We start from the raw sequence: 10136 nt of genomic DNA on the forward strand, positions 1-10136 counted from the left end.
AATACGAATAGGTGGGTTATTTCTGCTAGAGTTCCCTTAAGAAGACACTCTACCTCAATGAATTCAGAGCAGTTTTAAAAAAATGAGAATACAGAAAACTGTGTTCTATATAAAGCTTTAAAAAAAAATAAAATCCCAACAAGTTAGGACAGAAGCCTCCCCAACCTCACTAGAGGCCCCTGGATGACAGAACTGGGTCTTTTTTTTTTTTTAAATATCTGTTCCTTTCAGACCTCTGGCAGAAAGAAATCATTTGAAGGCAAAGAGAAATATAAGTAGAAATTAAAAACAGGTCTGTGGAATGTTCTTTCCCAGAGAAACCTAAACTCTGCAGTATCTATTGCTCTGGGGTCTAGCTCCTCACACCCTCTAGCTTGTGTCCCTGGTCATTTGTTTGCACACACAAAATGACTGGTTCTAAGGACTGAAGTCTGCTCTTTGGAGGTGGCTTGCACCTCAAGTACCCCTTGACCCTGCAGTCCATTTAGCCAGGCAAACTCTGCTTTCCTCCAGTGATGGTCCTTCCAGATAAAGTTCTGTGCTCTCATCTTAACAAGTTCTCTCTGATACGGTGGGGGTGAATTTGTTGGTTCTAGTGTATGTTCTTTTTTTGTGTATCCCATGATCACAGCTCTTAGCATCTCTTATCACAATCGACTGTTTACTCTTCCTGTTTCCCTCGTGTGGTTTCTCGAAAGACTGCTCTGTTCTGCCTTTCCTTTTCTTTTTCCTCTTCCCTTCTCACCATCTTTTCTTTCTTTTTCTCCTGGTACTAGTGAGGGACTGGCACATAGTAGCTGTTTAATAGATGCTTACAGAGAGCAAATGTTGTGTGGGTTGAAAGGATACATTTCCCCCTGTTTTTGAACAGAAAACTGATTACATATTCCATAAAAAATTCACCGGGAGGCAAAAGCCACATGCTACAAATGATCGGAGAAGAAGCACTCTGGGAACCATTGGCTGGCTTTCTAGGCACACGATTTCTTCACATAGCCCTGAAGCCAAGACTCACAGATCGTTGTGGCTCCTGGACCATATGTGTACTTGGTCCCGTGCAGTGAGGCCAGTTCTTTCACAGTAGCTTTAGCCAGGGCATTCTGTAAAAGAACCAGCAAAAAGTACATCAATAAAAGGCAGGCACCGCCAAACGAACATCCTGCACGTTATTTTGAAGACACCGAAGACATTTATGTCACAATTTGGACTAGTGTTTTGTACTTATTCGGCACACATTCCAATTTTTCTAGCTAACATAATCATATGATCCAATTCATTCTTGTGAAAGGATGTCTCCTCTAATACCTTCCCAAACACTCATGCTGGCTTCTATCTGTCTCATCTCTTGAGCTTATAAGAGACCTCTGGCAGAAAGAAATGACCTAAAGGCAAAGCAAAATAGAATTGAAGTCCTCATGCCTATGCAGAGAGGTTTTCTACCTCTATGTAGGCAAACAAAAACCAAACACACACACACACACACACACACACACACACACACACACACACACACAACCCGAACAAAATAAAACAAATGCCATGTGATGATATGGAAGGTTGTAAAACCAAGATTAAGTCATGATAAGATCATGGTTAGGGCAGAGAGATGTTAGGAGCTTCATATATGAATGATCACATGGTCAATGTAACATTTGGTGCCAGTATAAAAATGCCCAGGAATGGGGAGTTCCAAGGATGAGTAGCATCACCAGTTTGGAAGATTTTTAGACTGAAAAACTAGAGAACATTTACTCTGTTTAAAAATGTACAACATTTAAATTCCAGTAGAAAAAAACCCCTAATATTAACCTATGTGTATTTTTTTCTTCCTTTTTTTAAAAAATAATTTTTTATTTCAATTTTACTTATTATTATTGCATTTTAATTTGATCAGAGAGAGACCAAGATGGAGAGAGAGAGAGGGAAAGTGAGAAAGCAAGCCACCAGGTCTGGGACTCAAACTGCAGTTGGCCATGTGGGAGTCCAGTGCCTTAACCACCATGCCACCTGCCTGCCCCTCTTATACTTTTTCTTCTTAGGAGTAGCATCACTGTCTCACAAGAACTGTTATCTGATAGTCTCCTGCCCCCAACTTTTACAGCACAAAGATTCTCTGCACCCAGAAACTCTGTTCCAGAATAATCCGTAGATGTACTGCCTATTTAATGAAGCACTTGAAAAGCAAGGCTTGACTCAGCTGTCTGGAGAGTATAGAGTTGAAAAACTGATTGTTTACCACAGGAGAACTAGCCGTAATTTATTCTGGTTATGAAAATAGCTGTATTTTATACTTTGGCATTATCATTACTTCTCGTACATATGCCCGGAATATTGTGAAGTTGGTGATGAAATCAGAGCAGTCTGATTTTTACAAACTAGAAACGCTCCTTATTCTTGTTTCAGTATTCAAACCAGTTTAGTAGAGACTGAACACCAAAGTGATGAAGGCATAGCCCTAAGACTTCAAGGATTTCAGCTCTCCAAGTGTTACTCTTTCACCAGCCAAATGATAAATTTGAAAATTTAAAAGAATTCTAAAATTTACATCATGATTTTTCTGTTCTGGTTCATTGAAATGATGCAACCAGTTTCCTGGAACAAACTTATCATCCTCAGAGTTTTGGATCAGTAAGTTGAAAATTTTATGTTCTTTTTCTGTTTCTAAACTGCTAAATGAAGACATGCTTTCTCACATTGCATAGGCTCTTTACTGTCATGATCTAAATGTATTGCTCCTGTTGTTCAATATTATTGTAAGCAAGACAGATTTAGATCCCTTGACCCTTAGTATAGGCTCTATTGACAATTGAAATCAAAATAATCTACAAACATTGCATAATTCTTAAAATAGATTAAAAGTCATCTTTTAGAGGTGTGGAACATAGTGAGATAGTAGTTCTATTGGTAGGTAAACAATATATTTGCTAACATCTTACCATTCCTTTTTTCTTTCTTTTTTAATTTGCTGGGGGTGTGTGTACTTCTCAGAGAGAGAGAACCCCCCTTATGGGGGGGGGGCATAACAATTCTGTATCTGTCATTGCTGGGGTGTGTGTACTTCTTAGAGAGAGAGAACCCCCCTTTTGGGGGGGGCATAACAATTCTGTATCTGTCATACTTCTCAAGCTGCAGAACTGGGCCCTCAAATTGCACAGTCAGCCATGTGGGATCCAGTAACTTAACTACCATGCCACTGGTTGGCTTTATAATTTCTTTTATTTGTTAATTTGCTATTCACCTTGTTAGTTATTTTTCTGTGGGGCAGAACCTTTGATCCTAAAGAACTTTTATTCTTTCTCTACCTGCCTTCCTCAGGCTTCACTTTTGCTTTTTTTTTGGTTGTTGTTTCTTTAAGCCTTGAATCATTACTTTTAATTTGTAAAAATATGATTCTTCAGGATTAATTCCAAAGATGACAACTTATGGAGACTGGGGAAGATTTAATAGTCATTGGCATCATTTATTAGATGCATGTGCGTTGATTGTCCTTCAGGTCTCTTCATGTATTTATCTGTAATAATTCCAGTTTCAGGCAAGAGCAGAATTCTACTTGTGATTTGTTATCTCTTTCGACTTATTTATTTATCAGCTTAGTCATGACTTTTACGAAGACCACACAAATGTCCAGTTTGCCCTTCCTCAAAACATACTCTAGTGTGTGAAGCGACACCCAAGTGTTTCCTGAGCCTTGTCAGGCATTCTTTGGAAACAGCTGGTCTGTCTCTGATGCTGAAATGTCTAAAATTGATATTAGTTTCAAAAGGCTGTTGCTGTGTTCTCGTCACTGCTGTGCATTGAAGGGACATTTAGCTTGTGCCTCAGCCCCAGCCTTCCCTGTCCTGGGTTGCTCTCTCATCTTGCTATCTACTCCATCGTTCATCTTCTGAGGGTCACCCATCATCACATCCTCAACAGCTCTAGCACCTTCTGTTGAAGTCAAGCCTCCTTTTTTGACAGAAAGAGGTGCTAGTCCCGGCCTTCTGTCAGCCGTGCTAGTTGAGCATTCCCAGATTCCTTTGGAAGTTGGTTTCCCCGAACTACTTCCCTGTGCACTCTTCCCTGCCTTTCCTTACCACTATGACTTTGCTATCCTTCCTTCACTGGAATCCTCCTTCTGTTTTTACTCACATGGAGAATTGTGATGGTTTTTCCAGATTCCGTTTTGGTGTTAGTTGCCGCTAAGTCTTTTTGGGAGAACTGGGTCTGCCTCTTTTGTCTGCCTCCATTACTTTCTGTCATTCTGTGCTGTGATCAGTTGCTTTATGTCTGTATTTCCCCTGAAAGAGCTCCTTGAAGAAGGGGAATCTTGCCAATTTATATCAAATCTCCAGCAGATTACACAGAGCCTCGTACATTGTTGGTTGCTGGGAGCCTATGCTGGAGTTTGGGGGTATTAAAAATGGGCAAGATTTGGTTAAGGGTACAAGATGCTGAGCTTCACCAAGACTGAACCTACATGAGTGAAGACTGGGAATGTTTGCGGGGAGGGCAGTGGTACCATGTAGTGGTTGTTAGGTTGCCACATTTAGACCTTGATGTCTTCTGTACACTTAACTTATTTCCATTAATTAAAAAAGAAAAGTCTGTTGACCCTGTCTCTCAGATTCTCCAATGCCAAGACACACAAAAAAATTAGAATAGACATTAATCAACTAAAATATTTGATTTTAAATTCCAATGATCTTAAAAAAATAATCCCTGGAACCATTGTGGGTCTTTTCTTCTGAAGAGTTCAAATAATTTCACAAGTGTTACTCATTTATCTTCCCAACATTATCTGTCCACATTTCATCGACACAGAATTTTCTAGCAAGTGGAATGCCAAGTGGGACAGCAAGCTCAGTGGGAATGTTCCAACTGCACTGGATGGCTGACCCCTGCCAGGAATGATAGAGAGGAAAGTAATTCTTCCTTTTGCTAAAATGTTAGAGTGGAAACTCCTTTCCCCTGTATGTTTCTGTAAAAAGGGACCAAGGCAGATCATGGAAGCCCAAGGAGCAGCAACACAACAGAGAGTATGGTCCACATATTGAAACTCTAATTAAGTATGCTTTCTATACAACCTGCCGTTTGAGAGATGTCTTATATCCTCACTCAGTGGGTTCAAAATAAGAACTAACATTTACATAAAACCTTAGACTTTACAAAGAACTCTTGATAAGAGCTAGATATTTTTATCCCCATTTTACAGATAAAAGAATTGAAACTCAGAGAGGATAAAAGAACTTGTCCAAGGGCACACAGCTCCATAAGTGGCTGACTTGAGCTAGGTTCTTCTTTCTTTAAATTCTGTGCTCTTTTTCACTTCTCCTTGTGGCCTTTGAATACTTCAAAAGAAGTGTTGCTGGAGCTGGTTTTACCAATTGTAAAGAACAGAAGGAAGCTAAATATAAACCAGCCTCAGAGAAAACTTTCCTTTCAGTCAAGGCCAAACATGGCCAGCCTTTATTAATTCTTAGATATCAATTTCCTACCACATCTTATGCAAGTTCTCTCTTCTCCTGTTTCATTAGAAAAGACTTTGGTCCTAGAGCAAAAAACAGAGTGAATCTAAGATGTCACTTCTAGCTCAAAGTCCAAGAGACAAAGGACAAACGAATGTGATGTTTCTCTAGGCTCTGGGCTCCAGGACCTATGAAATGAATAAGGAGAGGATGTTCTTTTCCACTGACTTCTTTCCCCAGGTAACTCCTGTATCGACGACTGTTCACATCGCCCCCATTCCAGCCTGCATATAGTCTGTTGAGGGACTGCCTCTTTCAATCTTCCAATGGTCCATTAATTATTAAAGTATAAGAAAACAAATGCTCCAGATTAAATATGAGGTAGAAAACAATTCAAAAGAAATATTTTTTTCTGAACTTTCTAGAACGTGGAGTCCTGAGTGTAACCATCCCTATGGGGGGATCCATGTGATAATGGAAGCATCAAATTTATCTGTAACTGTAGTTTCCTTCCTTCTGTGCTGTGATAACATGTAACATCCCAACAGACTCATGAGAAATTGAACTCTCACAATTTTGGTGCAAAAAGAAAAACCCTTAAGGTGTATAAGCAGGCACTGAGAAAAAAACATTTGAGATTTGAAAAAAGAACAATGTTCCTGAGAAAAAGAAGGCCATGCAGTTTGAGAAGGGGAAGGAGTTAGGAAAAAGCTGGCTTAGGAGAGTTGGGTCTTTCCATTTCCACAGAACCCATGGGGAGTGTGGGAATGCTTTCTCTGATGCAAACCAAATTTTTTCTTTGGCTGATCTGCATACATATTTTTAAGCTCTTTAAAAATGCAAACAAAATATGAAGCATGAATCAGCTGAAGTTGTGAAGTCCAAAAATTTTTCTCCCTTTTTTTTTTTTGTGGAAGTAATATTTCTCCCAATTAAATATTAAAAGTAAATACCATATATTGAGGACGTGCAGGGTTTCTTACACGTGAGATTTGGGGAACAGTGTAAACTATTTGTGAGGACGGTATAAATGGAAGCCATGAAATGAAGCTATGAAAATGGAGCCAGGAATGTGACTCTTTCTTATCTTTGTTTAAAGCGGGGTTGAGAAACCTCAAAACTTTTGACATTTTGGCCTGGCTAATTCTTTGTCGTGGGGGGCGGACTGTCTTGTGCATTGTCGGGTGTTTATCAGCATCTTGGCCTCTGCCTCCTAGATGCCAGTAGGACTCCCACAGTTCTCACAACTAAAACGTCTCCCTAACATGGCCAAATGTCTTCTGGGCATGGAGACAAAGACTGGGCAAAGTTACTTGAAAGGAAAGACAGATAAAAGATTCAATTGTAGTAAATGAGATTTTACTTTAGGAAAAAAATTATAAAAGAAGACAACTTAGGATCTCATTGAGATGATAAGACTTGAATACTAGAATACTACTTGAATACTACTTCTTTTGTATGATTTCTAGTATTCAAGTTACCTGGGGAAAGAAGTCAGTGGATAAGAACATCCTCTCCTTAATCATTTCATAGGTCCTGGAGCCCAGAACCTAGAGAAAAATCACATTCGTTTGTCGTTTGTCTCTTGGGCTTTGAGCTAGATGTGACGTATTAGATTCACTCTGTCTTTTGCTCTAGGACCAAAGTTTTAAAGGCTCTCAGAATGCCTCTTTCTCTGCCAATGACATAACAGATATCTCCTAACCATCTGTGCTGAGTCAATCTAGCTAAAATTGGACTTTATAGGTAGAGTTGCTGAGTGACCGAGAAATACAGGGTGCCCGGTTGAATTGAAATTTGAGATAAACAATGAATACTTTTCAGTATATGTCTGTCCCATGAAATATTTGGGGCAGATTATAATAAAAATGATCTGTTGTTTATCCAAAATCCAAATTCAGTTTATTGGACCTGGTAATCCTATTAACCAGGCTTCAGGGTCTGCCGCAACACAGGATACATTCTGATATTCAAATCCATAATTTGGACATCTTCTTGAAAAAAAACTCACCCCATCTCTTCCCTAACAAGAACACTCAAAACAGGCCTCCACTCCCATTTTCACCTCCATTTGATGGTTACACATTTGTACTTTGTTGTCTCTTTCCTCTGTCTAAAATACCCTCTTCCTTTCTCTGCCACCCAAATTTCTTCCAGGCTCAGCACAAATTACATCCCTTCTCTGTAACCTTTATTGAATAGTTTCAGCGCACATTGCCACACACTCCTTCCCTGAAATTCTACTGCCCATAGTTGGAGATGCCCAATTGTCTACTTCTTTTGTCTGATGTATTCACGACTTATCATATCAATGAGATCCTAAGTTCTCAATGGCAGGAACCATAGTTTATAAGTCCTTGCTTCATAGGTGCTCAGGGAACTTTTCAATGATTGCTTGATAAGTCACGTACGATCCAGGCCCAGTAGAAGAAATTGATCAGGCCAGGAAGTCACTTAGAGTATATAGTGGTAAATTGGCAACAAGTTTCTTTCAGTTTTCATTTAAAATTTTTACTCTTTTGAGTCAGATTGGAAAATTAGACAAAATGAAGTGGATGTTTTGTGCCTCAAGCTCTGTTCACCTTAGCCGCTGGTAGCCTGTCTGACAGCAGGATTGAAGCCATACTACTCTTGTTATTAAGCAGGGACATGGTAATAGTTGCAATGGGTGTATGCATGGCCCTGCAATTGTTCTTCTCGTAATTGCAATACTTCTTCCTTCTGATTGTCATGTTTACCTCTAATTATGGTCTTGCTTTATGCTGACATGCTTGGGTGGAGCAGTGGGCTTCTGTATTTAGTTATATATTAAATACATTACTAATTAAGAAGTAGTCAGTGAGGTACCTACCACTAGGTTGGAAGGTGTCATACTTTATAAGTAGATTTCTATTGTTTTGGACAGGCTTGATAGTTTTTCAAAAAGACTATCATATTTCTTCTGGTTGCTGTCATTTTTCACTTATGTAATAAATACATACCCATCAAAAGAATGGGCCAAAATTATGAAGACTAGTCCATGAGAAGTCAGTTATCTCGGCTAATCAGTGTAAATTCTTAGCAATGTCCAGGGCAGAGGTAATTATGATATGCTTTGTGGGATGTAAGACTTTCAGTTGCGCGGGGTTCCAACACAGGGGAGTGGGACAAGATTCTCATTTAGTTGAATATTTTTCTGGCTTCTTACTCTTCACTTTAAAGTGGTATTACTATTATTATTAACAGTGCAGATGTCTTTGGGAGTATTTTGGAGGATCAAAGATTGGGTGATTCTTCATGCCCAGTAAGTGCAGAGATATGGCTAAGTTAGAGATTTGTTTTTCTTTTATGCTTTTCAGTTTTTATTTTCTCTGACAATAAAGAGGTCACACAATGTAACATTTCGTTATCCTTTAGAAGTTTGGAAATGTAAATGTATTATTTTTTTCTGAGCCTTGAAGCTTTCTTTAGAGATAGTGGTAGTTTTATATGGAAGAAGTCTACAGTGAATAGCCGGACATCTTATGAAGCCATTAGAAACTCATAGTACACTACATATACAATGAGTAAAAGCAGCTTGCAAACTAGAAGAATTATGTATGCAAGATAACTTACTATTCCCTGTCCTTTATACTGTTCTGCTAAAAAGATATTTTCCATAACCAGTAACCTTCTGTGTAATCCATGCTATATAATTGCTTTTCCTGTTCTTTTACTTCTCTGATCTTTTGCATTCTCATCTCTGCCTTTCTTTGCACTAACTACTGTCTTATAATAGGAGCAACTATCAGGCAATCTCCATGTAAGATCTTTAAGAAATGAAGTCACACAGGCTTTTTCATGATACAGATACATGTCAAAGATTGTTGCTTATAGTATGTCAAATTTGGGCTGAAGATGCTAAGTACAAAATAATTTCCTTATTCTCTTTGAAGTACTTTTTTGCTACAAGTATAATCTTATTAACATTATAATGGTAAATAAAAATAATGCATACTAATGATTAGCCTGAATTTTGTGTAAGACAAAATCCTCATTATATCTCTACTATAAGTTATCTCTTATGGCAGGATTCTAAGAATTCATGTTATTAACCTTTTACTACCTTTCGTTTATTGTAGTAGGGTCACATTTTTCTACATAAGAATGAACATGTTAGGCATGAGATTTGGATGAAAAATGTATCATCCTAAATCAAGACTTATTTTTTTCCCCTTGAAATTCTCATTACAAATAAAACCTGTGAAAAATGTTTATAGTTTTCTTTTTTCAGGTTCTCTTTTGGATATATATATATATATATATCTATCTTTAATTACATTATAGTTATGAGCTTGTTCTAGCAACATGTGAAATGGTACTAAATTAAAAAATGTCAAAAGGATCTCTAGTTACTCAAAAGATAGAAGTTGCTTTGGGGGCTAAATGATGGCACAATTGTGAAACACGAAGGTCTGCTAGGGTGACTCACATTGGAAGGTTTTGAGTTTGTGTCCTGGGACTTCCCTGAGTATGCCAGATATGAGCACATTAATGATTTGAGGCTAGATAAGATTGTAGTTGTCCAGACTCTGTTGAGGGTCACTGTCTGTCTCTCTCTTCCATTTGGAAACAAATAGACTTAAAAAAACAGTTGTTTTGGGGATGTCAAACTAAATTCAGATGCTGAATGAATCAAATAACAGTTAAAGTAACATGCCACTTGCTAAATGT

General features: G+C 38.3%; 1 protein-coding gene across 1 annotated transcript in view; it reads right to left on the bottom strand.

Annotated features, from left to right (window-relative positions):
• CPB1 (carboxypeptidase B1) overlaps positions 1 to 10136 on the bottom strand; it is a 39429-nt gene that overhangs the window by 1118 nt on the left and 28175 nt on the right. The window contains exon 10 of the mRNA XM_006150908.2: positions 1016 to 1100. Coding sequence (XP_006150970.1) covers positions 1016 to 1100 — 85 coding nt within the window. The remainder of the gene's footprint in view (positions 1 to 1015; positions 1101 to 10136) is intronic.

The sequence above is a fragment of the Tupaia chinensis genome, unplaced genomic scaffold (assembly GCF_000334495.1).
Source record: "Tupaia chinensis unplaced genomic scaffold, TupChi_1.0 Scaffold000304_1, whole genome shotgun sequence".
Classification (NCBI taxonomy): Eukaryota; Metazoa; Chordata; class Mammalia; order Scandentia; family Tupaiidae; genus Tupaia; species Tupaia belangeri.